The 26876-nt window shown below is 47.9% G+C and overlaps 1 protein-coding gene across 2 annotated transcripts in view; it reads left to right on the top strand.

Annotated features, from left to right (window-relative positions):
* Nucleotides 1-26839, top strand: part of LOC148387176 (zinc finger protein 521-like) — a 73764-nt gene extending 46925 nt beyond the window's left edge. For both annotated transcript variants that reach the window (XM_088395683.1, XM_088395682.1), the window contains 3 exons: nt 11477-11608; nt 16125-16240; nt 25636-26839. In XM_088395683.1, the coding sequence (XP_088251809.1) occupies nt 11477-11608; nt 16125-16240; nt 25636-25665 (278 nt within the window). In that variant the 3' untranslated portion in view covers nt 25666-26839. The remainder of the gene's footprint in view (nt 1-11476; nt 11609-16124; nt 16241-25635) is intronic.
* The last annotated feature ends 37 nt before the right edge of the window (nt 26840-26876 follow it).

Here is a 26876-nt window from a genome sequence, read left to right as displayed (position 1 = left end):
CCTCAAAGCAAACGCAGCGCCCTCTACTGTTGCGGCAAGTAAATAACATTGCTACATGCCATCTGTCGTCAGGTGCAGTATTTAGACCCAACTCAATTGTGCATTCTGCAGTGGATGGAGGTATTAGCTCTTAAAATCCTCCTACTGTCATCTGATCCCTTCGCCATCCCAGAGCTGGATGAGAACAGCAGGCTTCTGGTACTTAGTCCCAAGCTGTTCCTGTTTGCCCAAAACGACCGGCCTTGTGCACACTACCCCGATCTAGTTGACTGGGCTGCGTAAGTTAGCTCGGCAGTCCTCGTCTCCTTCGCCAGGCCCCCCCCCCCCCCCTTTAAAACGCTCTTGGACCCGGGCTCAGGCTGCACCTTTTGAGTTCCATCGGGACCACGAGGGCCAGATGGAGGAATTTGATTAACCGGCAGTGGAGGACCAAATGTTCAATTGGATACAGAACCGGGAGCGGGAGATGAGGCAGGGTAGAGGGAGGAATCTAAAATGGCCGGTCATGTGCGCCGGCCAACACTTTCCAAAGGGGAGCCCAAACAGACACGGAGGTGTAGTAATGCACAAGCTCTTTTCCAAGTACCAGCTGGGCCTTTTAGGAGCCGCTATCCCCACAGCAGACACTCGGCAGCCTCCGAGCAGCTTGACTTTACCATATGTGGAACTTTTTTATGCTCCACCTGGTTTCCCCGGGGGAGCTGTGCCGCTGGGATGCCGCAGGCAGGTGAATTGCTCTTAATGCAAGGCACTGAATCACTGGGCCAACAACACGGGGGAGGGAGGGAGGGAGGCTGCCTGCCCGCCTGCCTGCCTGGGGAGGCAAAATGGATCTGCGGAATGACTGGCATGGACTGCCGCGACCTTGGAGCCGCTGCCCTGCCCGGCGTGGAGCGGAAAACGTGGACGTGTCATTGCGCCTCTGCTAATAATACACGTACTTTGGCAGCGGCCATTCATTTCTTCCATAGCGATTTCACCGCGCCTGCAGATTACACATTATTTGAATAGGTAATGGGGCGTGACTTTATTATAATTAGCGTTATAGAGCCGTCGAGCTAGTGCTTTGAAATGAATTTGAAAATAGAAGTAGTTCGCTTCCGGGCTTCAGAGCATATTACCGCCATTGTTGGTGTTCTTTGGATTATCGCTCTCCGTTTCTAGCCAGGGTGTACAAATATCTTCATCTTTGGCCGACCGCAGAACATTTGGACAGAGACGCGTTTGGCTCATTTATGTGGTCAGCTGCAAAAGCTTCAAAGTGTTGATTTTGGTGCAGTCTTCTTTCTCGCTCCATTGCAGGAGACGCTGATGTTCCATCTCTTGTCAGTTCCTGATACTTAGACAGAAGAAGAAATGCCTTGTTGATGGTTGCTGATGCCAGTAACAAATAAAAAGACACTGTCAGTAAAAATTGTAGCAAAGTCAAAACTACCAACTGAAAGACATGACGACATTCTCGAAGCTTTCATTTGTTTTTAAATGCCAGATGATCCGAACAGGCAGGTAAACTGTGGAGGTCACTCTTTTGCATCGTTGAGTCCGTGGCACAGAACCAGAGGTCAGGGGTCATGATGTGGGGGGGGCGTCACGGTCAAAAGGTTTATCACTCTCCGAGGGGTCTTGGAGCCATCACTCAGGCCCTGCGCTACTGTCCGGTTCGCCCCCCCACCCCCTTTAATCCTTCCAAATGGCTCAGGCCGAGCATCTGACAGCAGCAAGAGAAACAAACTGTGGGGTGTGAAGCTCTAAGCCATCAGCTGGAGATTTCACTTTGAAAAGATTTCCTTTCACTGGCTGCCCTTTTCCAGCGTTTGCGCCAGCGTTTGCGAAGGCGTCCGGGCACCCGGGGCAGCTGCCCCCCTGACCCCGCCAGCGGTGGCTGCTTTATGTTGTTTGGGAAGGATGAGGAAGCTTTTTGACAGGTCAGCCGGGCAGGCGGAAGGACCTGGGCAAGCGAGGTCTTGGGCAAAGTCAGCCAGAGGAGCCAAAATTTCCCACATGGATTTAGCCCCAACTAATGTTGCATTTCCACTCATCTGAGGCCTGTCGTCTTCATGGAGACATGTGGAAAATGGTCCTTTTTGGCCCGGGGAAAATAGAGGCCATTCATGCAAAGTGGATTTCATCGAGCAGGCAGAAATAGCCTGATTTGCGTGTTTGTACAGCTGTGCCCGCCCATGAAATGACAACGATCCTTTGGCTACACCCGCCGCACCTCACTTGCGCTCCCGTTGACTTTACCTTTGGACGACTCGCAATTTGACCTAACATTTCAAGGCCTTAAAAATATATATATAATAAACAAGAATCCACACCTTAAATACAAAATGACGACATTGAATTCTAGTCATTCCCAAAAGACAAGGACTGCCATAAATATACAGATTTTTAGACTTAATGCTAAAATAAAATCTTGGAATCTGTACAGGGCATAAACATTTTAAAATGAGAGAAGATTGTCCATATAAGTTTCTTATTGTGGTTTGTCCATAACAAAAAATATGCTGAATTCTTCAATCTGCCAACTTAAAATGGATGTGTTGAGAAAATGTTCTAGCCATGATAGCTCCTTTTGGTCACTAGAAGGCCCATCCCTCAGGATGAAGTACCAACTGTCACTTTGTAGCATCAAGTGTGAAAGACCCAGGGGGATTGGACCTTCTTCGTAGGGAGCCTGTCAACTGATCCAGCAGCAAGGTGACGCTGGCGCCCTCAACCGGGACCGCATTACTTTAGACTTCTCCTTGTTTTATTTTTCTGGGTAGGCCAGCGTTGCGTGCATTCCTGTCGGACCGAGCGCGCGTGTAAAGGGGGGGGGACGTCGAGCGGTATAATTGAGAGCACGGAGGGAGTTTCTGCACTCCATCTTATGATTTGAAGGTGAAGACAAGCGCCCTCGGGGGCCCCCTGTCAGGGCTTTTGGGCGCGCTCGGCGCAGACTTCAATAAAAACACGCAAAAAGAATTCCCCCACAAGGGCGCCTGGCTGAATTGCTGACGCTGGTGTAAAAGATTCGACTTTTCTGTGAATCATTTAGTATGCCGCCTCCCGCCGTATAACGTGACAATGAAAGAGAAGCTCCCCAGCCAGTCCCGGCTGCCCTCTATGAAGGAACATTTTCAGACACGTGGCGCCACGTGGTTCAAGTTGAATCAAATTGGAGATCAGGAGCAAATTCGGATCCAAATTGAAGTACAGATTTTCTTTTCACCGTGATTATCATTTGTGAATTTGTCAGAGCGCTGTGATTCGACATCCCTGCGTGAACGATTTAAACTTGTTAGCGCCCGACATATAAATAGATACACTGTAAGCATACAATCAAAATGGTGATTAAATTGAGAGCTGCAGTGTAAATCCGGCTCGCTCCTTGTTTTGCACGTCACCTTCCACCTCTCACTTTGCTTTCTCCCACCTCCACATGCTTGCTATAAAAAATGTCAGCTATCATCTGATTTGTGTGTGTGTTTGTGCTGGGACGAAGATGCTGCGGAAGGATCACACTGGTGCATCAGCATCAGATATTTCTGTGAAAGTAACAGAAATATTTGAAGGTGTTGTCACGCGCTCACAGGTTCCAGCTGTTTATGTGTGCGGCGCCGATGGGACACCGCGCCTTCTCCCCGCTCGCTGCCATCACCTCCTTGCACTCCAATTGTTGTTGTTTTTTTTCAAACTTATTTCTCTGCTCAGTTTGTTACTTTTGTTACACTTAAGCATCTCAGGGTGGCTGTTTTCTGCGTTTTTTTTTTTTTTTTTTTGACAGAGGAGCTCTGCGTTGTGGTTAAAATTAGAGGAGCGTTCTGTCATCTCCTTGAAGCGCCGGGGAGTCTGTCAGTCAGCGCCGCCGTGCGTTTTAATCATCTCCGTCCCAGTTGGTGAGGCGCTGACGGTTGGAGCGAGGGTTCCCTCCCCTGGACAATAGCGGCGCGCTCCGCTCGCGTCGGCTCTGATGTGAGACGCAGCAGCCACCGGTTAAAGAAAAAACGCGAGACGCGACTTAATCCTGCGAGCGCAATTGGGGAATGGTGAATTTCCAACATGCATCACACGCGCGTTTGAAGGCGTTTTTTTTTTTTTTTGTATTTTTTTTTGTGATCTTTCGATACACTTGACAAGCGCGAGGAGATTGGCAACAAAATAGCAAGAATTTGTCACTTTTGTAAGGGAACAGAGCGGATACAAATCATCAAAACAGGCGACATCTTAGAGGCTTAATGACTGAGGTCTCCCCCCTTGCGAGCTGTAATAATAGTGCGTTGTAATTCCAAACCCCTTTTTAATGATACTCAAAGGGATAGAGTAGACGTTTCTTTGTAGAGCAAAGTAGGTTATGTTTTCAATAATCTGGTGACGCCGGCATAGATATCACCGTAGCCAAGTCGGGCTGGAGTTTTCTTGAACCCTGAATGCACGCCGCGTCTCACTGAGCACCTCCCCCCCCCTCTCCCTGCAGACCTCTCCAGAGATACTGCCTCTCATTTTCTGAGAGCTTCACCTGACAGTCTTAATGGACAAGTATTCTCTCCAGGAGAGCTCTTGCTGGAAATACCACCGTGGGCCAGTCTGGCCTAAGTACTCCTTCCTGCTCACCTCACCTAAAATGGTGTTTATGGCAGGGAAATTAAATGGCCGTGAACACAAAAGGAGGAGGAAGGGAAGGGGCTTTTTTTTTTCGGGAGATTTTAATCAAAATAGTATTTACTGCACGGTGTTTTGTTTTTGATGACCTCTTTTCACCACAGTGACAGTCAAATGGGGCGTGTACGTATTTTCTTGTGTACTGTTAAGTGGTGTCCAAAGTGAAGCTCGGGGGCCATTTGCAGCCCGCCTGCCATTTTTGTTAACCTCCACACAGGAAAGCCGAACTGGGATTGTCCCCCAAATCTAGAAAATAGAGATGCAAATCTTTCATCTTCTGCGCTGCGTTTGACATTTTGCCGTATTCCGATTGTGGCCTCGTGGCTAAACAAAATGGCTGAAGATTGTGCTTTATTTTGTGAAGTCATAGTATTAGCCCTCTAATTGTCTTTGGAGATTGTACATTATTATAATTTGTTGTCTCTGTTCACAAGAGCAACCACGTTGCCTAATTGAGCTTTAAGCAGAAAGAAATTGTTGCTACCAGTCCCCAAGTAATTAGTGCGACTGCCTGCTTTTGTCCACCTAGCCGTTGCAGACTGCATAAAAAAAAAAAAAAAAAAAAAACACTTGAACTATCTCCATCCTTAAACCCACAGTGGATTTTAGTGCAATGAAATATATGTGATGTATCTGGTGAGCTTATGGTGGTGTTGTTGTTGCAAAGTTAACTTGTATCTTACAAATTAGCACAGTAAATGCTCAAAAGATTTGAGCAAAAAAAAATCTGCCATTTCCCAATTCAAAATGACTGCTGTGGAAGTACTCTCGAGTACACGTTTCACGCAGTAATACCGTCAGCTAATGGCTAACACATGCAAAGAATAACTCCACGTACGAGGTTGCGATTCGCCAGAAGCGTTTTTGCAGGTTCTTGATTGTGCCTTTTCTTCTCAGCGTGCGGCGTACACGGATATTGCAGCTCGCAGCCAGCGTGAACGTCCGCCATATGCAAGGTAGCACGAGAAAGAGAGGGCCGCCTCTTTGCCACGCGAGTACCCGCTGTGTATTCAGAGCTCGCGGCACCAGCAGGGTGCGCCATTCCAATTTAGCCATCAGCCGCGGAAGTAGGGGGTAACCACGCGGGGGCTTCACGGGCGAAGCGCGAGATTACAAGTCAGGAGACTCCCGCGTGGAGGTGATGAGGACTCGGAGACCGTGGGGGCCTTGTGTGGGGAGTTTGGACTGTCGGGGGAGGGTAGACGGGGTCCGCTCCTCCCTAAAATCCACGGGCTCTCTGTTTTGAAGGAGAGAGCTGCCAAGCTGCACATCTGTTTGACACCAGACTCCGTGCTATGGCAGTCAGGGGCTGTCTGTCCTCCCTCTGTTTCGCTCGGAAAGAAAATCAGCGTAAATCAGCTTGAGTTGCCTGAAAAGGAGCGTGTTTGGATCCCACAAAGCTTTATTTGTACGGCGATATGCGTTGTATCATTCAAGGTGTACAATGTTGCTCGGAATGAACTGCGGCTGTTTGATGATCGTTTGAAGGAGACCCATACAGTAGTGGAGATCTAAGCAGTATTTCTGTAAGATGCCACACTACTCAAGCATGTTATTTATTGTCAAGCGGAACGTTTTGAGGTGGGCCTCACCAGAATGCGGCATTAGCAATGGCATTGTAAAACGGTCTCGGCGCTTCCCTCAGACCCTGAGCTTGAGCGTCGGCCAAATCCATTGCGGCTCCTCCAGAGGCCTCCCAAGCCTGTCGGGGAGAAGGGACATTCCGTGCGGCATAAGTCATCCTCTCCACCCTGCCATGAGTTAATTATATGCAGGTGTTTGCCGTTTTTTTTTTTTTTTTTGCCGCCGATCCGATGAAATTGTGACGGTACAGACAGAAGGAGAAAAGAAGGAAATGGAGCACTGGGGAGGAAGTGGCTGAATGTGCTGCGTGAAGCAAATGATTGCCCCCGTGTAGATTCATCAGTTCTCCCGGCTGGATTAAGGAAGGGCCTTTCTAATGAAGTTCGCCCCGTCAAAATGAAGGGACTAATTCTGATTTAGCTGAGGTAATGAACTTCTCCCTCTCCGAGAGAGAGGAGCCGCGGCGTGGGGCGACGAGAGAGCGCCGCCTCGGCGCTGGGTGGGATCGGAGGGGAGGGCGGCGGCGCTCAGACAAGACAAGGAGAGAAACATGGTGTGAGGAAGCAAGGTAGAGAAGAGAAGAAAAAAAAATTATGCAAAACGCCTGTCTGGTATTTGCTGAGGTGTATTAAATTTCCAGTGCGGGCGCCTGTGTTATATAAAATTATGCAAATGTGTGGCGGCCCGCTGCGAATGGCAGCTTGCTGGTCCTGAGCATGCGTGGCTGGCCGCTACATGGAGCGCACTCAGTGGGACTCAGCTTTTCTATTAAGGAAAACCTCTAGACACCTGATGATGAATACTCTGCCGCCAAATGTTCCCTTCTTTTTTTCAGGCCAAAAATATGAGCGCTTTCCTAAATGACTTTGGAGATCCCGGAGTGGCGAGAGGGGGAAGGTGGTGATGGGGGGGAGGAGGGGGGGTCCCTCTGCAGCAGGCTAGGGGAGTCAATTAAGGCAAGCACTGATAATTATAAGCCGGCAGAACGTAGGGGCTGGCTAATTGTACAGAGTTGCATGTGGCGAGCCCAGCCAAGGGGCCTTGTGTGCAACGCTCCCCCTTCCCTCATCCTTTGTGCGGACCGACCACAGAGCCAGCGGAGCTGCATACCTCAGCCTGACAATGCTGCATTGAAGAGGCTCGTGAGAGGAGGAGAAAAAAAAAAGAAAAAAAAGACAGGCATGAGCCAGTAATTAACTTTTTACATTGAGAGACTCGCTTCGACTCACACCTCAATCTGAATCGTTTCTTAGGGTTTTTTCTTGCTGGCTTTGAGGATGCTAATAATGTGCTCGACCCGAGTTGGATTCAGGCTTGAGGGTGTTTACAAATTGTATCAAACGTGGGATGCCACCGTGGTGTGGCCAGTTGGAAACGAAGTAACCTCTGCGTGTTTGAGGGCTTCAACGGGATTCCAATTCAGCATGTTGTCGATCACCAGACCTACATTGTGGAAATGCATCCATTCAGTTGGTTCGAAAAGAGGACGCCGTTTTGCATTTTGTCAAACGTCAAAAAGCTGTTCCAGCGGTCTAAAACCTTTTGTCACATCCATTCAGGCGTTACACGTGTTTTTGTCGACAGCGGAGAAGTGTCATCTTTGGCTCGGTGGCGGAAACGCTGCGGGCCGGCGAACGCGGGCTGATCTTAGCAGGAGCTCCGCTCTGCTCTGATTAGCACCTCCGCCGCCGCCGCGCATCAGAGCTGACATTCTCCTAGAGACGTGTTACCCCAGAATTCTTTGCTCTCACTGTGTGAGGGTGTCTCCACCCCTGGCGTGTCAAACCCCCCTCCCTCCTCCACACCCCGGAGAACACGGCATCAAGCATGCAATGAACCCGGGGCCCTGACATGAGGGCTTTGGTAGTTGGCTTCGCTTCCACTTTTCTTTCGCACGCACTAAAGATTTCTTTTACATGCCCACTTCCCCACCGGCAAAACGCAGCGGAGCTTCCACTTTAGCTTTTTTCAGTCGCTTTGATTTTCTTTTCTATTTGTCTGATACATTCATTCACTGATCGAACGATGGGAGGGGAGGGCTTCAAGGTACCATGATTTAATCTCCTCCTTTCATTGCCGTATTTTGCACATGCTTTCTCGAAGCGTGCAGGCAGGAAATACATATCAGCCACGTTCCCCGCCGGCACCAGTTCTCCAATCAGCTTTGGTCCGGGGGGGGTTGCATCCCTTGGCGCCGCCACCCACCATCTTTCCTTTCTCCCTTCTGCCCCCACCTTAATGGGCTCGCGACTACTTCAGAAATGAGTTTGTTCCTACGAGCGGTGTTTCTACCTCAGGAGAGCGCATCGCACGGAGGTGGAGTCAATTTGTATTCACCCATAATTCCCTGGGCCTTAATCACTCTGATTTTCCCCCCATTATCTGTTAATGGATAGTTCCCGCCGAGAGAAGAGAGAAGTAAACCCACCTACTGTTTACAGGCCTGGAGCTCCCATCCAATTCCGTGGAGGCTGGCGCAGACTGCAGAAAATCGGGCAAAACTCAAATCTTATTCACGGAGAACTCTTATATCAGACGGGAAATTACGAGACAGATGGTAGGCCGGAAAGTAAACGAGCTAAAGGTGAAATTGCTCATAAACAGGATGGCGGGGAAAGGTTTGCTCTTTGAAACGCTGCACACGAATCTCATTGACCTGTTTTGTTCGATTAGACCTCTTTTAATTTCTAGGGTGCCCTCAAAACAACCCACTGCTGCCTACTAAATATTCCCAATTTTCTCCCTCCCTTGTTTACTCATTACTTTGGGCAAAAGAGTGCCTTGATTGATGTCCTTAATATCATTTGGGGGAGCTGCAACGGCCGCACAAGCTTCGGAGAACAACACGGCGGCCATTAGCATAAATCCATCTTGACTCCCAACAAATGCTTCTAGTCATTCTGAAAATAAAACACTCAGCGGATGCGGCACAAACTGTTTGGAAGGAGGCTGCAACTGGGGGGCGGTATTTGATCATGTTTGCGTGGATTTGAAATAACAAATGCAACCGTGACGGCTCAAGTTCATCGTTGTCACACTTTGATTTAGATTAGGCTGTTTTGGGTAGTGTCATTGTTGGGCTTTTAGCATTTTGCGCCGGTTTTAAGGATTTTGCTTGTGGTTCTTCAGGTTGAGTTTTTGTCCCGGTTTTAAGGTTAGAATCTGGGTTATTGTTTAATGTGTTGGCTTGTTAACAGTTCTACATGAGCATTCCCAAACTGAACGTAACCGAATGAGCTCAGTCGAGCATCGCTGGCCTGATGATGTTGGAAGCATATGAGATACTTTCATTAATTGCGCTCCCTGTACTTAATTATTAACTGGAACATCTTCAGTTACTTTCGTCTTCTTTACTGGCTGTCAGTTGATCCGCTCCCAAGCAAAATGAAGACGAGCGGATTGAAGGCTTCCAGAATTGACCAGGCAGCAACTCCTGTCCTCTTACATAAAGGATTTACTAAAGCATGCCAGCCCGAGAGCGGCGAGCGCCGGCTCCCCAAACAACCTTCAACGGCGCATGAACTTCAGCCAGGATAGAAAAAAGAAATAAAGACGGTTCCCTTCTGGCTCTTCTCCCACTTGTGGTGCCTCCACATGGGAGGGATATTAGCCGTTTGTGTTTTAAGGAGCTGTGAAATACATAAAGCATCAGCCCCGGGAAGGCGAAGCCCTGTGGATATGCAGATGGGCTTACTCTTCTGGTGTCACAGACGCTGAGAGGCCCGGGAGAAGTCGGCATCTGAAGGATTTTGCGAGCAGTGCACGCGGGGACACGGCCATGGATGCTGACTGCCACAGATATCTCATGAGAGAGGAACAGGAAGTGACTTCAGCCTAATCAGAGAGAAGAAGAAGATGTGGTTAATCTGGTTAGCTTGCTCCTCCGACAGTCGCTCAGGCTCAGTGCACGGGTATTCCAAACACATTTACCGGTTGTCATGTTTCATTTCGCCGGAAAAAAAACAACAACAACCGCCTCGGTGGAAATTTCTGATGCTTCCTAAACAGCCGTCCATCCATTTTGTACGCCGCTTATCCCATTGAGGCTTGCAGGAAGCAGATGATTTCTAACATTGTTTGGTTGCGATAAAAAGACAGCACCCAACCGTTTATTTATTTTCAAAAATGAACCTACAATTGGAACTGATACTTAGTCCACTGTTGGATTTGAAACACAACCGTTGCATTCTTTGCTGCATTCTTGCAACTTTGCTTCCATGCACCTGCTCCCAAACACACACACACACGTCCACGGATCAGTCGGGCAGGTGCGGAGGTTTCTGCATAATGAAGCAGGGCAGCAGGTCCGACGGGAGCGCGTCGTACGCCGGCCGGGGTCAAGCGAGGGGCTGCGCATATGGCGGCAGCATAGATGAGTGAACCCTGCAGCACGCTTGACCTCAGCGTACTCCCCAACACACACACGCACGAGCCGAGTGAATGATGATCAAAGAGGGCAGACGTGCTTGTGCTGACTGGCTGGCTGGCTGGATGGATAAACTCTTCCCTCCTCTTCCTCTTCCTCCTCCTCGGCTGCGCCACTCAGACCTATATTTAGGCTGCGCTAGCTCATCTGTCAAATGCGCGGGCTGCGGCAAACAACACTTTTGCACCTTGGCAAACTGTGATCGGGCTAACCTCGGTGTCGCTGCGTTAAACCCTTAACAACCTGCTAGCTTGTCATGTCAAGCGGCATCGTTCATGTGTTCTCAAGCGAGGTAGAGTAACTCAAACACGTGCTTGATAGAATTGATTTTCATGCACTTTGCATCCAGTTCTTCTGGTATGTCAGGTACTTGGACGAAACCTAAAGATGCATCCCTAGTGCATCCATCCTCCCCGTTGCGAACGCTGACCAGCGGGAGTTTAATGGAGAGGCCGTCTGGCCCCCGTAGCAGACATTATGGGCTTTTTATTGACATGCTGGAGATGGGTCGTTCCGCACAAAGCTGACTCGGCGAGATTTTTCGAGCTGGAAAACGAATGTGTGGAGTTTGTCTCAATGATTTAAGCCAAGTGGCAAATTGATCTATTCCGATGTGGTAAAGCGGGGAGGAGAAATGGAGCGAGCATCTGTGCTTTTCCGACCTGAGGTGTCGTACAAAGGGTGATGAGATGAGTTTTGCTGGCATGAATTACTTCAATCAACCATTTTGAAGTGTAATTTGATCTTCTGCTGAATATTGAAAATGATTTGCTATTTTGACTGTTTCTTTAAGCCACTCATGATTGCTTTGTTGTCTTGCAGAGGAGGGCTTGAACCACGAATGCAAACTCTGCAGTCAGTCGTTCGACTCGCCGGCCAAGCTTCAATGCCATCTGATCGAGCACAGCTTCGAGGGGATGGGCGGAACCTTCAAGTGTCCTGTCTGCTTCACAGGTGTGTGTGTTGCTCTTTTCGACGCAAGTCAGACATTTCCGCTCAACTTTGCATCTTCAAGCCAAATGTAAATGAGTTGGGAAAGGTCAAAGCAGGTGCTTGGACTAAAGCGGGTAGAACTTCTACTGCATGCGCCTCCTTATTTAGTCCAAATGGCTTCCGCTATCGGGGGCCTTGGGAAGTGTCAGGAGGCGAGAGGGGGGAGGACGACATCACGAGGCGAGCGGAGGTGGTGTTTGTGGGGGAGGGAGGGGGGGGGGCATGTGCTAATTGTGGATGGCAGTGGCGCTGATAGCTGTAATGATCTCATCTGTCTCTGCGCGTGGAGGTGGAAGGAGCGCGCTCCTCTCGAGAGGAGAGCGCCCTCCTTCAGTGTCAACAGGGTTAACTATCTCCATAATGAAATCTGCAAAGTCGTTAACTTGGGCTCTTCACTGTTATTTCTCCGCCTCAGCTCTTTAGTCTTCTTTTGCACTTTGGAAGTTCTCAGCTCATTTCCTTCCCTTTCGCCTAGCACACTTGATACGTCAATTAAAACCATTAGCTCGCTTTTTTTTTTCTCTCATCAAGGTTATTATAGTGAAGCAAAACTAACAGTAAAATGGCATTTTATTCAAACGAAGCATTTTGGATGAATAAGGAGTAATCAAAACTTACTGAAATGAAACAGCAAAATACAAAATGGAAAAAAGTCACAAAACATAATAAACCTGCCCTTCCTCCACTCCATCTCTCTTTTTAGCTGCAGCCTATTGATATAGACCTCTCTCTCTCCCTTCCTGGCTGATTTAATATACACAGCATGCCTCCTCTGAGCCTTCATTTTCCACCACCGGCTTTGACGGACAGGTAGTCACCCTGCTCTCCCTCCGCGTCCGTATTGATCACGGTGCACCAAGGGGTGGGGTGATTGAGGAAGGCGGGGGGGGGGGGGACCCTCAAGACAGTAGTCACAGAGTAGACAAACAGACGAGTTAAAGCCATTGCAGAAAAGCAGATGATGATGCTAGGCTGATCTTTATAATGTTAATCAACATTGATTGATTCTGTCCGTCTGCATTTTAAAGGTGGAATTATGTCAAAGTTTGTACATGAAGGTGGAATTAAAATACAGAAAATTTTTTAAAATAAACCAACAGGCGAGATTTATTTCTATTCTAGACCACAAAAAGGGAAAACATCTCCTGCTGTGGAGGGAGCCTTCAAATTTGCGACCCATTGACTTCAGCAGCATTTTTCATTTGAAATGCTTTTCCAGGCATTTAGTGCGGCCTCTCACCGTTCTTGCTTTGTCACGTTTGCATTATTGTTTATGTTTGATCTCGGATGTTCCGTAAACTCGCAGCTGCCGTGAAAGCCCTCTATAAATAAAGTACAGTTGAGAGGCTTCGTGCAACGTGGTGGGCAATCTAATCGTTCATTGACGCACATGTCTATCACCACCACGGGGGACAAAAAGAGGACAAATGTGGCCCCCAAAAAGTGACTGGCGGGAAAGTGCGAGTCAAAGTAAGTCATAGACAAACTAGAGGAGAAAAGGAGACCAAAAAAAAAAGAAATACAAAAAACTCGGGAGGAGGCTGAGAAGGTTGCAACCGGCAAGTTTGGATGTGAGATGAAAGTGTGGAAGAGGGGGAGAAGATGGGGGGGAGAGGAAGGGTAAATGGAGAGAGAGAAAGAGCGAGAGAGAGGTCCACAAGCCCCTGGATGATGAGAGGCAGGCTGACTCTCCCAGGACACATTTGACAGGTTTCAGAAGTGGGGGAGCCTGCAGCTAGAAGTGTCTGCTTGCACCCTTAGGAGCCGCAGCCAGGCAGCAAGGAAGCCAGGCAGCAAGGAAGCAAGGCAGCAAGGCAGGCCTGCCCGTGGATATTGTGATTGGGAATATGCACTTAAGACAAACAAAATACAAGAAACTCTGCCTGATGAAAGTAGCACACACGAAACTTGGAGCTCGATAAAAGTACGAAAGCTACGAGCTTGTCACAAACGCAGGAGTTTAATTACGTGGCATCTTTTTGTGTAAGCAAATTGTGTATCGACTTCTTGTTTGCTGCGAATATACCAAATTCCAAATTGTATTCAGTTTTGAAAAGTTGCAAGTATTTTTTTTATTGCAAACATTCCCAGAATTAAAAAACTATGTGACGGTTAGATAGCATTCGCCTTCCCTGATTGGCTAAGAGAAGTCACATGGCCTGAGAATGTGACTTTGCTCGCCATTTGTGAGCTTCCACGTGCCCGCATGCATCCCCATTAAAGTTGTAGAGATTGTCTCTTGACTTGTTTGGCTCCAGAACATCCTCCGCATTCGTGATTAAGCGGCGGCAACAAAAACACATAGCTTAGAGGAATAAATAAATGAAAAGCAGGGAGAAAAGTGGGGGATTGTTAACTTTGTTTGCCTCCCTGCTCAAACAACTTAGTATTGGTGCAACGCAGCCTGCAGAGAGTACCGCCGTGCCAAAATAAAGATGAGCTGGGGCCTGCCGAACAGGACATGTCTGCCATGGGTGGCCCCTGAGAGCCAATCAGAGGGCTTAATCTCCCCCACAGCGAGGAGACCTCGGGCCCCCGCATCCCCGTCAGCCTTGACACCCTCGACGGCCCGCTGACTCCACTAAAAGTTGCTTTCCTCTTAGCTGTAGCTGTCCTCTTTGGTTGCGCTTGTCCTAGCGGAGGCAGGCTTTTAGCTTCTTTCATATTTTTCAAGCATTCCAGGAAATGTTTTGCTAGTGAGTTTTAAACACATTCGTGTTTTGCCAGTCCAGTATTACGAGTTGACGTGGAGAAGCATCTAACTCTGGTCATCGCCATTGTGTTCAGCGTTTGAAGGCCCCCCCGCATCTCGGATCCATTTTTATTTTCGCTGTATCGACTAGTTCCTCTGCTAGCCAAAGACATAATGAGGGCTTCCTGCAGTCGCCCTGACCTGCTGCTCTTTAGCATATGCACACAAAAACACGCCGCTAATAATAAAAAATCAGGTTGTTGTCGTTAGCGATGATATCTGCACCAGCCACCTGTTAAATAAATTAAATTAATGTACCCTTATTTATTATATTTCATTCAATAACCTATTCTTCTCAATATCCAATAAGATGTCATTTCTGTGAGTTTCTATTTGTGGTTAGAGTGCATTATTCTGTTAGCACGTTGTACAACTTCATGTCACATCACCTTGCCCCCCACCCCGACACACACACACACACACACACACACCCCGTGCCCGAGCACCTTCCTCCATCTCCGCGTGGCTCCACATTGCATTTATTAGAAGAAAAAGTTATTTTGAGCTGTAAGAAATTCAAATGAAGGCCCCTGCATGGTAACTTCTTTCCCTTTGAGATCGGACGGCCGTCGTTAAAGCACAGGGGTCCGGGATAACAAACGACACGTTTGAAGTGTTTCTCGGAGGACGCTGAAACACACCCACGCGTTGAAGGCACAGCCGCTCAACACCTACACCGCCGCCGCCATCCCCCTTGGCTCTGCCAATGTGGACTCTGGCTTCATTAAAGCACAAATATATATCTATATATATGTTTAAAGTGCCAGTGTGTTGATATGGTGGCGGCATGAATAAGTAGCGCATGAATATTTATATTGTCAATATAATTAGCCATGTTGACTAATGGAGGCCATGTTTTGCACTTGAAGCTATGCCAATTTTGCCGCTTGTTTATTTTCCGCCTTGTTGTTCCCACCGCGGTGCTAAATAAGGAGCCTTATTATTCCCGACATACAATATGCATCTGGGAACGCCCATGCTGTGGATTTGACCGTTGCTGATAACATCTCAATTGTTACATATTTTTTTTCTCAATTATATCACATAACAAGGTTGTTGTAACGACAATGCAGTGCTCGTTTGTTTGTAATTAAGTCATTTTCCTTGCCATTTGACATCGTCTCTTCAATTTCCATTCAGGCAAATGCAATTATGATGCCGCCTTTGTTGCAGGAATGCTTGCAGCGAGGTCCCCCCTGCATGCCTATTGTTCGCCACTCTTTGTGCAGGCCAACGATTCATTCTAATCTTACAAGATTACGGTCCTAAAAAAAATTATTTGAGCCAAACAGTGGGACTATTATAAAATATATATATATATATATATATATTTGTGTGTGTGTGTGTGTATATATATATATCTATATATATATATAGATATATATCTATATATATCTATATATATATATGGAATATTTTGTTATCCTTGTTTCCACCTTACGCTCTAAACAGACAATGCATTCACGAGCATGTGTCGTGAATTTTATCACTGATAACCTATCAATTGTTATTTTCCAATGAAACCTCTTAACAGTTGTAATATCGTGTCCATTGTTTGTCATTCTTTCTTTCACCTTGCCATTTGACATGTCCTCTCGTCATTCCATTTATTTCCATTCAGGCAGCGAGAATTAGACCGGCTTCCATTTGCACGAGTCGTCGTTTTAGAACATGAGATGCACGGCGATAGCATAATCTTAATTCCTCTTCTTCTTCCATCCACAGTGTTTGTGCAGGCCAATAAGCTTCAGCAGCACATCTTCTCCGCTCACGGCCAAGAGGATAAGATCTACGACTGTTCGCAGTGTCCTCAGAAGTTCTTCTTCCAAACGGAATTACAGGTATCCACTCCCTAACGTGGCTCCGGCTGCCGATAGGGCAAGGAATTACTTCAGACCGTCGGAAAACTCATTTGTGATTCCCAGATACGATTTGATTTGCTTATTAGACCGGCAGAGCAGTAAAATATCTGGAATGAAGGGATTAGCCCAATGCTCCTTTTTGAAGCTGTAATTACGCGTGGCGCAGAGGCAAAAAAAAAACACGGATGGCGCGAGTCAAAACGGCTGCATCTCCCCATCCAATCGCAGAGGAGGCCTCGTGGCTAAATAGGAGTGTTTTCCTCCAGGGGGCGGCGGGGCGGATACATATCTGCCCTTCAACAAAGTTACTAGTTGGACTTGTGAACTCGTAGCGTTGGAGAGATAATCCGTTTTCTGGCAATCTTTTTTCCCCTTCTTTTATCCTCAGGGAGTGTGAGCAAAAATGAAACATTCCTTATTATTTTATTACACTGGTGGTGTGTGCGTGCGTGTTTGGGGGATTCTCTATAGTGCACATGGCATCATTTTTTATTAGCGTTTGAAGATGAATCATTAAAACCTTACTCTATAAAGCACCTTGTTTTGCTCTAATCACTGGCGTTTTCCCTTAATTTGCCAGCGAGGGTAAAAAGAAACAAATGAGGTGCTCGTCTCCAAACGCGCCTTCCTGAATGCGCGATGAGCAGGTAGCCAGAAGAAGAGCTTGTCTGCACGCCACACAGTGAGTCTGCCAGGAGGAAGGTGAATGGGATCATTATCTGGCACTCGTTGAAATTCTGTAAACATGAATTAAACAAACAGGGATTGTGGATTATTTAGCACAATAAGTCTGTTACATGCTTCAACTATATCATTTCCTCCAGCCAATGTCAGGGATTTATTTTGGTATTTAAATTGCCGGTTGCGCCGTTGTGGGAGTGAGCGCAGCCGGTTTGTTACCCCGCTCATCATATTGCGAGCGGTCGATGGACTTGATCAAAATAGAAATCAGGAAGTTGCACACAACTGGACCTGCCTATGTTGATGAAAAGCAATTTTCCTCCCAAGAACCCGGATAGTTTGACATGCCCCGTTTCCCCGAGGTGCTGTTCCACGTATGATAACACGCTTTTACACTTTGTGTGAGGAGATGAGAGCACAACATGACAGACCTGTGGCACTTTGTTGTGAAAGCAGGAAGGAGCTGGGGAGGGGGGCGGCAAAGACGATCATTATAGTCTACCTGTGCTCCGGAGCCTCCCAAGTGAATTGATCACAAACGGCACCTATAGAATAACGCATTATAATGCAGCAGTTGAAAGAAAATAAACGAGAAACAGCGTATTTTTAAGACAATCATTTTTTTGGGTTCTCACAAAAACAGGCCTATGTGGATGAGTATAGGGGAAAAAAAGTACAGTTGAGTAATAGTTTATAGTAAGTCTCATAGAGGCCTAAAACTTTTTTTTAACTGTACCCTTTTATTTTGAAGGTGCCACCTTTAACAATAAAAGTTGTAGTATCACAAAACAAAACACCACTTCACCACTTTTACGCCTGTATAGCTTTAATTTGACTTTCAGTGAGACCAAGTTACTCTTTGGCCCACAACAAACGCTTGCAAGTTGTGAGTTGCGCGTCTACTTGACACACGCTGCTCCTTTGTCAGTCCGTGTGAAGTCAGACTGTCTTCCAGCAGCGGCGCCAGACGTGGAAGCTCCCGGTGTTTGCTGTCTTGCACTTTTCTCCCTGACACTTTGGCTCCTCGTCTCTCGCCGTAGTTGCCGGGGTCAAGGGGGCGGCCGGCACATAGTGCGGCAGGTAAAGGCGAGCGGGAAGGATATTTTATTAATTTGCTGCCGAGATCCTGGAACAGACCAAAGGCTGTGACAGGTATCCAGTGTGCGGCGCCGTGCAACCTCTCCCCCCTACCTCCCCCACTCTGGTGAACTCTACCCTGCGAGGGGGCTAGCCAATTTTCGCCAGCCTGTCGAGATGGATGATGGGAGTGCATCCGTCTAATCAGCCCTCCGAGGACCCCCCGCCAGGCGGCCCCCCTCCGACTGGTCAGATTGACTGACTCCAGGGCCACTGTGCCCCGGAATCCACATTCCAAAGGAGAATCATCTCCATCCCTTCACAGACAAAACAATACAAGTCAGATAGATGCACGCAGCGGCTCTCCAGAGGCCAGCCCCCTGCACCCCCCTTCCCCCTCACGCCATTAAGAGCAAAGTCGAGATATTTCACGAGGTGCTGATGGGGAGGGCAAGCACTCGCCGACCCTCATGGAGACACATCCAGGCGGCGGTGGAACCTCACGCTTGTCTTTTTATTTCAAGAAACTCTCCTTCTCCTACCAGCCTGAAAAAAATTCCCTCCCTCGGGTGGTTGCGAAAGCCACACTGCTACGCGAGACCCGATAACAAACTTCCTCCGCCATCCCGTTCGGCCCCCGATTAATTAGGCGGATTCATTAACTGATGGACGCGCGCTATTAGCCGCAGCTTAAATCTGACATCTCGGAGAGAGTGCGGCGAGTCGGTTTAAGAAGAAGTGCTCAAGTTTGGATTCCGCAGCGATGCGGCAGAGGGAAGCCACGTCTCGGTCCTGATTCTGGAGGGCTGGACTGGCTCAAATTTGTAGTCCTCAAAATGTCATATACAAGTAGAACCCTCACAAGAATGAATTTCTACTTTGTAGTTTGTTACTGGTTGTGTTCAGCGATTGTTGCGTTCACTACAGTAAAAACAACAAGGAGAAAATCGCTAATAGTTCTTCTACTTGTTCTTTGTATTTTCCGACAGTCTGGAGGCACCAAGCTGCCTCCCACAGGTCATTCTTGGTACGATGACAATCATTCTGCTGGCCTAAAAGCACTTGACCTACATTTACAACCTCAATTGGCCCTCAATGACACCAGCAGATTTCCTTCGGTTGGTCAGCGCAAAACTTCTTCCACACAACTTTGACTAGCATTAGCGAGCGGCACACAGATAAATAATCAATCAATTCATCAAATTGTATACATTTTACATCGAAAATGGATTTTTAGGTGGCTGCATGCTTCCCACCTACCTTAATTGGAGTATCTTCCAAAAGGATTCCTTTGTAGACAATGCCGACATCCTTAATGAGTGACGAGCGCTCATCTGCATCGCCTTCTGCTCAAATGAGAGTCTCCTCTCCCCGCATGATGCCAGTGATTGCCACGCTGTGACCAATTCCGGCGTTTTAATTAAGCGTATTTATTGGCTTGGCGGTCACCGGGTCAGTGTAAACAGCCATGTGGCGTCCATCCAGCACCGAAATTAAGAAAATGGACAGTCAGGAAAGAAACATGTCAGGGAAATAAAGCCTTTTTTTTTATCAATTGAATTGAATGCACTGTTGTTTAATATACATAATTCCTTCAGAATTTTGAAACACCCCGAATGCCCCGCATCCCAAAGGTAAACCAAAGCTCTCCTTGTTTGTCCCTAAGCGTCTTTCAAACGGCCCGTTTCTGGAAAGATCTTGATCTGCCGCCGCGCGTGACAGCTCTTCACGCCTTTGAAAGTTGCGTCTGTATTTTTCCCCCCCTTTCATATGACAACTTGTTTTCGTCTTTGTCACCTCGGGTGCTTCGGATTCTGTCACCGTTTCAAAATGCTACAAGCCCAAAAAGTACAACAACGATGAATGAGAAGGGGGGGAAAACGGCAGCTTGTGAGGAGCCGTCATTAATATTTAAGCATATTTCTAATTACCTACACAAGTGTAAGCGGCGTTACTGTAATGGGGGACGTAAACAGTCTCAGATGGTGAGTGATGTTGTCACCATTGTGGCGCTCTTGTTGTGAAGGTGCATCAGAATTAGACAGCATGACAGACCTCGCCATCCTGGGAGGATTTTCTCCCACTCGCATGTGTGTGTGTGTTTGTCTTTGTGGCGGTCTCTCCCAGGGTCTGCTATGTGCACGCAAGCACGTTGTCTGCGGGGAGACGTGACAAAAAACTCCCAGAAGCCTTTGAGCTCTTTTCCTTCCCTGTGTTGCGCCACCAGGGAAAGTTAAATCCAAACAAAGAAGAGATGCTCGCTCGGCGCTCTGCGCCCCGATCCGTCGACGTGTCTCTTACGCAAACATGTCGTCTTTACTTTCCGGCGTGACTGTGAGAAATCAACAACGTGTCGGCGCTTCTCAGGAAAATCAGCGTACCTCAGAACATACTACCCCGGATTCTCGAAGTAGTCTCCCAATTGTTCCCTCCTGAATTCCAACAGTAGTTTCCAGTTGCCAAAAGACGCCCATCGTCGGTCACTTAAAAGCTGCTCCTCTGATTGGCTCCCCAAAATACCATCATGCAGATGAGCTCTCCGTCTTCTACGTGGATCCATCCGGAAGGTGCGTGCGTTCAGCTTTGGTGTCTTCTTTCAAATCCCATCCCAGACTCAAGTGGTTAAATGCGAGAGTAATTGTGTTTTTGTTTCTGGGAGTGACATGCGGAACCCCATGGACCTTGTCTCCTTCCCAGTGACAGGCAGAAATCCTCCCCCCTCGCTCTGTCTAATTAGGGGATGTTGCCCAGGGCTCATGTCCCAGGAAGACCCATCCCCCTCCCAAGATGGCTCCCCTAAGAAAGCCTTTAATTGGCTTCTTTAGTCATAGTCTTCATTTTGGCTGGAAAGGCATCTGTGTGTGCGAGTGTGTGTGTGTGCGTGTGTGTGTTGCCATCACCTCCAAATACACTCTGTATGGCTCTCTTGTGTTTCCTCTTTTCTTCTTTTCCTTCCCCTCGCCGGCCCTCTGGCTGACGCTTCCCCTTGCCCGTCTCCCACCTTCCCCTCACTTAATGAGGCCCCATAATAACACAGCAGTTGTGCACTTGTTTTGCTACCTCAGTCAAACAGCGGGATCGCTGCACGGCCCGATTCCAGCGCCGTTCGATTGTCTGCTACGACAGGCTAATGACTATCATTCACAACAACAAAGCCCCCCCCCCCCCCAAAAAAAAAACCGCGGTCCGTCGTCCCCGGTTACACTTCAGAAACGTTTGCCGCCATTTTGAGCTTGAGCTCCTATGTGTGAGTATTTGGTGGGAATATGACAAAAGGAAGGCGCGGAGATCAGCGCTTGTTTGTCGGCCGTTACTGTACCGCCACGACTCCCCCGGGTACCTCTCCTCAAACAAGACAGTCTGTTGCCAGGGAAACCAGGCGGGTTTGTGGCACAACGCGGGTGTTTTGGGCGGGTCATCCCTCCCCGCGGCCCGATAAGTGATGACTGTGGAGAATGCCAACTGCTCAATTATTTATTTATTTATTTGATTGTGCTCGTCGTCGGGCTAAGTTGGCCGGCGCTAAGCCTGGCCTGAGGTCAAAGACGGGGAAGGTTTACTGTAGGGAACGCTCAGCTCGCTCGCAGTCGATACTGGACTGAGTTCAACGCACCATTAAAGATGGAGCCTGGATGCAACGCCCTCGTCTTTTGTTTTGAACACAGCACAAGTCGAACTTTTGCGCATCATCCAAAATGCAGTGCAGGGCAATTGAGTCAAACTTTATTCAACTTTACTTATAATACAACTTTGTTTATACAGCGCATTTTAAAATAGCAGCAGCTGTTTGAAACCTTTTTTGCGTGAACTCTGCTTCCTTAACCGCTCGCTAAAGCTCGGCTTGAAAGCTACATGCTGAAAACAGCAGGCAAGAGGGCGCTTTGCAGGTATTAACACGATACCAATCAAACATTATTCGAGCCGCGATTAAGCCCGACATCCTCCCTCTCTGTGATGTGCTACGATAAGAGCTCGTGTCTAATGCGGCTTCGCCCGGATGAAAGCCAAGAGACAAGTCCGTCCGGTCTTTCCTCTGCGGCGCTGACGCAAGCCGCTCACCTCGCTTGCCTCAGTGGAGAACGGCCGCTCTCGGCGGAGGCCCGCCATCTAAAGAGTGATCCTAAATCAACTCCCCATCCGGCTGCTTCCCTCCAACTTCTCCTTCCAGCCGCTGCCTTCAACTCAGAAAGAGGCGTTGCACCTGTTTGCATGCTGGAGGGTGTTCTGCCTCCTCCTTTTTCTTCTTGCCCTGGAGGAGGTTGCTGTGGGGTGATGAAATCACATGAAAGTGGGCTTGAACAGCAGCACCCAGGGAACGGAGAAGAAGAAGAAGACTGCCCATCTTGATATAGTGGAGAAGCGCATCAGTGATAGAAGATAAATGTAATTTAGTTGCGATGGCCGTTTTATTTTTATTTTTTTTTGCACAAGCTTCCAGCAGGTAGTTGAAATGGTGGAGGAGGGGATTAAGGTTTGGGGGCAACGGCCGAGCTTCCGGGGGAATAGGACGCCATCCAAGAATGGCGTTGAGACGAGCGCTAAAAGGCTTAATGGAGGCCATCTAATCCTAAATTGCAGTCATTCTGGTGTGACACCATTAGTGACATCCGACTTGCCGCCTGGACCTTTTTTTGCTCCATTCCTGTTCCACGTCTAATTTGCTTCAACTTGCGTTGAGCTCGCACTGTGATTTAAGTCGAAAAAAAATAATTGCCGGTAGGTTCGCTCCCCTTTTTCCACTGTTGCCGGGTAAATGAGGCAGTGGGTAGCAGCAGATCACTATATTAATTGATTAATAAATAATGTGATAATAGCTCAGAGGTGCAAATTAAATAGCCTTCAGCTCAATGTGTCAAATATGGTCGTTAAGATTTCATGAAAACATTTCTAATTTCCTACATGGACCATGAATGAACTCTAAGCAGAAATCTCAAAGGTTAAGTCGGGCTAGCTACCGCGTGCTATGACGACCTACTTCAAAATAAAAACTCACTAGGGCTCTTGCTTTGGCACGCCGTAAAACGTCCTGCTACACTCGAGGCTAAAATACGACTGCGTAGCGGCCAACCGAAAGCACCGAGCTCGTAGGGAAAAAAAGTCAACGTTAACTCTCCGTCACTCACAGTCGCGACTCTGCGGAGTTTAGCGTCCGCCGAGATGACGCGATCGGTTTCATTTTCAATCTTTCAACAGCACCCTTCATCTTTCCCCCCCATTTCCCTTTAGTCTGCATGGTTGCCACTGAAGTCGTTTAACACCGTCCTTGAGAAAGCCCTCAGTGAGGGGAACTAGTGGCGTGTCTAAGGGAAAGGTAGGGATGCAGTGTGTATGTGTGTGTGTGTGTGTGTGTGTGTGTGTCTCAGACAAAGCTGGGACATACTGTGATGGCGGTGGAAGGGGGTAGGAGCTGTTCCCCAGAGGGGTTATTTTCCCCTCTAATAGCTGTTACGAGCCCTACATTATATCCAAGGAACCGCGTTCCTTTGGGCTCCACGCACACACATGCCCGCCGCACAAATTTTCTGTCTGTTTCCCTCTCGCCACACATAGGCACCAACACACACACACATCGAGTCTCGCCGCTTTGCTCTCTCCGTGTCAATATCCTGCCATTTGAAGTCACGTACTGCGGGGGCCTTCGGGAGCAGTCGAGGAGTCGGGCTGACGGGTAATGCGCCGCATTCATTAATAAGGTTGCCGCGTTCCTGTCCCTCCTCAGCAACACCAAGGATGTCTTCACCGGAGGGGAGCGGGAGAGGGAGGGAGGGAGGGAGGGAGGGAGGGGTAGGCAAGGAAAGGAAAGGCGGAAAGGGGGCTGGGTTTGTAGCACCGTCCCATGGGGACTTTCCTCCCAGACTCACTTAGAGGAGCTTTATTTCTGCAAGAAGGCAAGCCGAGAAGCCTGTCCGAGGCCTTCTCTATTTAAGGAAAAGAGTGAGTGAGTGAGGGAGGGGAGGGGTGAGCCCTACGGGGGGGGTCACTCTCCCTGCTCCCCCGTCAAACTGCTTATTACCCCACCTGTCGGGGAGTAATCGCCGCAGCTGAAGGGAAAGCCGTGGAGGCGTTTAAACGCTTCATCCGGAGGCAGACGGAAGGGTAACGAGGGAGGCGAGCGACGCAATGGGGGTTAATAGTCGCCCACCGCTGATGCCCGAGAGACAAGGCGGAAGGGGGACCACGCACAATACCACCAAAATAATCACACCTTCTTGTGGTTATCAAATATTAGCAGGCTTTCTGAATCCCATTTTCAGGGGCCTCCACATGCCCAAAATAAGAAAGATGTGAATACTCGACAGATGGCTGATGCTAAATTGTCACGCTTTTTTTGCACAGCATCAAAGTTTGATGATCTTATTGTCACGCCGCCGTGAAAATGAGGCTGCGAAGGTCCCGTCACGGATTATTAGTGTTAGCGATTAATAAAAGTATTATTTTGTTGGTATTCGCTGTGCTATACTCCAACAACTCGGTGTAGCTCATTTTATTAGGTACCCCTGACATCCCTCATTGGAAAAAAAAAATAATCATGCCTTAACACTGATAAGAATGCTCCATTTTGTTGGCTAGAAAATCAAATAGAAATCACAGACATCGTCACTTATTTGGGGTCGTAAATTAAAATACTCCTATAATGCAAGCAAAGCCATTTGAAAAATCTCTCAGCACAGTCCATGTGATTATTTGCGTCCAATAATGATGAGCCCACTCTTGCGCTGGCGTGTGACAGGTGCGTCTAAGTCCGTGCCAGTCGACAGGAGTCCGAGGCCGTGTTTTAAAGTGAGCGCGGCAAGTGGGGCATGTAGTTTGCATTAAAGGGATTAGCAGTCACTTCAAAAGATGACCTGGATTCCGCCCACCAGGGACACCAGTTACACCCCCCTCCCGGTCCACGCTCTCTTTAAAAAACCTGGCACAGCTGCCCCGCGACAACCACGCGTCGGTGTGTCTTCATCAATGTGAATGAAACAACAAAAAGTCGACACTTTCTCTTTTGCAGCATCACATATGTACCAAAAAGTCACCGGCCACTTTGATAATCCTTTTTTTTTGGGGTAGTGCATACATTGATTAGATGGCAGCACGAGATAAATAAACAAGACTCCAAGGGACGGTATTCCGTCCGGTGTGCCAGTGCCTCGTTATGGATTTGTTTCCATGGCCACAGTCTTTGATTGGGATGTAATATTTTTCAGCATGGAGAAGGTGGGGGTTATCTATCTGTCAGAGGTGTTGTGCTTTGGTGTCAGAAGCGGGTTTTAGCACGCTTCATCCAGGCATCTAGAGGGTATCGATTTGAGAGCGTGCACGTCCGACTCAGGTGCAAGTTAATTGGAATGGGGATAATGAAAGCCTGATGGGATGATGTTGAAATGTCAAGAATCAAATCAAAGCATGGTGTGTACCTTCAGACCAGGATGTGGACAAAAAGAGCATTTTTGTTTATATATCGGTCAGTGAGCAGCATCTGATTGGCTGAATCAAGGAGTCCGATTTTGAAAAGGGAGCAAAATTCTTAAATTGGTCCGGACTCTGGATACATCTCCACCCCTGTTTAATGGTGTGAAGAAACGGCAAGACCATTATTAAGCGTCTTTCTTTGTGTGTCCCCGCAGAACCACACGTTGACTCAGCACAGCAGCTAACCCGGTCCAGACGAGTACCGCCGACGACCAAACAGGAGACGTGACGCGGAGAATATAGCCCGAGCGCCAATTATGGCCAGTGCAACGTCCCGCTCGCTGTCTCGCTTAAAGGATTCAGCGGCGTGGCGAGGCGGCCGTGCCGCTGCGAAGAAGGAAAAAAAGAAAAAATAGCACGAAAATAAAGACGTGAGCGGGAGGGGGAGGTCACAAAATGACATTGCCCATTGTTTACTTTAAAAATGTGCTTGTACATAGCCCTCTTTCATGTGTTGCTTCACTTCAGCTATATTGCAATCTTATACAGTATTCGCCAATGTACAGTTTAACATGTTTGTCTGTAAAAACAACAAAAAAAATGTCAATCAGCTTCAGTCGGTTTTAAAAAGAAGAATAGAAGGTTCAGCCGCTCCGCATTCCGCCTCAATCAAGAGGGTGAGGCATCGTCTTCAGAAGCAAAGCGGGACATTATGCTGACATATGCAAATGTGGCCACTTGCATTTGTGGAAGGTGAGGTCCCCCTGGTCCTGGTGGGCTGCTGAACAGAGGCGTGAAAAAAATTCCCACGTGGCTCCGAGAGCAAGGGGATGGGAAGTCTCCAGCCCGCTGATTCAACCTGTACATTTCTACTCTTGATGTTTACTGCTCATTGAAGCCTGGAGATGACTGGATTTGTTTTTTTCCATGTTTTGTTATCGCTACGTTTTTGCTCGACAAGGGCGCAAGAATCAATCGGAATTCTATGGTTTGACAAGAAATACAGTTTCTTACCGTATTAGGGATGTACTCGAATTAGTCCCTGGCTCTCCTGGAGAGTGGCCGACATCATTGCTCCCTTTTCGTCTTCTTTGCAGTGTTCTGTTGCCCTCCGTTCCAGCCGGAAGCCGCCGTGGCAACACACTTTAAAAACAACAACATTCGGTTGTGTAAATGTTTTGCATTCATTGAACCTGAGATGCACTTTTGTATGAAACTTTAATGTTTTGACATTTTGACTTGAGAATCGTTCGTATGCCGTTTACAGGAAATCTCCGGCTAAAACTCCCCGCGGCAAGAGGACACTTATTGCCAATGTTACTCAAAAGTATTGTACAAATATGGAGCTCTGTATTTCAGCAGAGCTATTTTTTTGTGTTGCACATGTGATGGAAATATTAAAAATTATGAGGAAAATGCTGTGGTCTTTTTTTATTTCCATAATTGAAATAATTAT

The sequence above is a fragment of the Syngnathus floridae genome, chromosome 14 (genome assembly GCF_059516105.1).
Source record: "Syngnathus floridae isolate MCC-2025c chromosome 14, RoL_Sflo_1.0, whole genome shotgun sequence".
Classification (NCBI taxonomy): Eukaryota; Metazoa; Chordata; class Actinopteri; order Syngnathiformes; family Syngnathidae; genus Syngnathus; species Syngnathus floridae.
The sequence above is the reverse complement of the archived record's forward strand: the minus strand, read 5'-3'. Positions and strand labels throughout refer to the sequence as shown.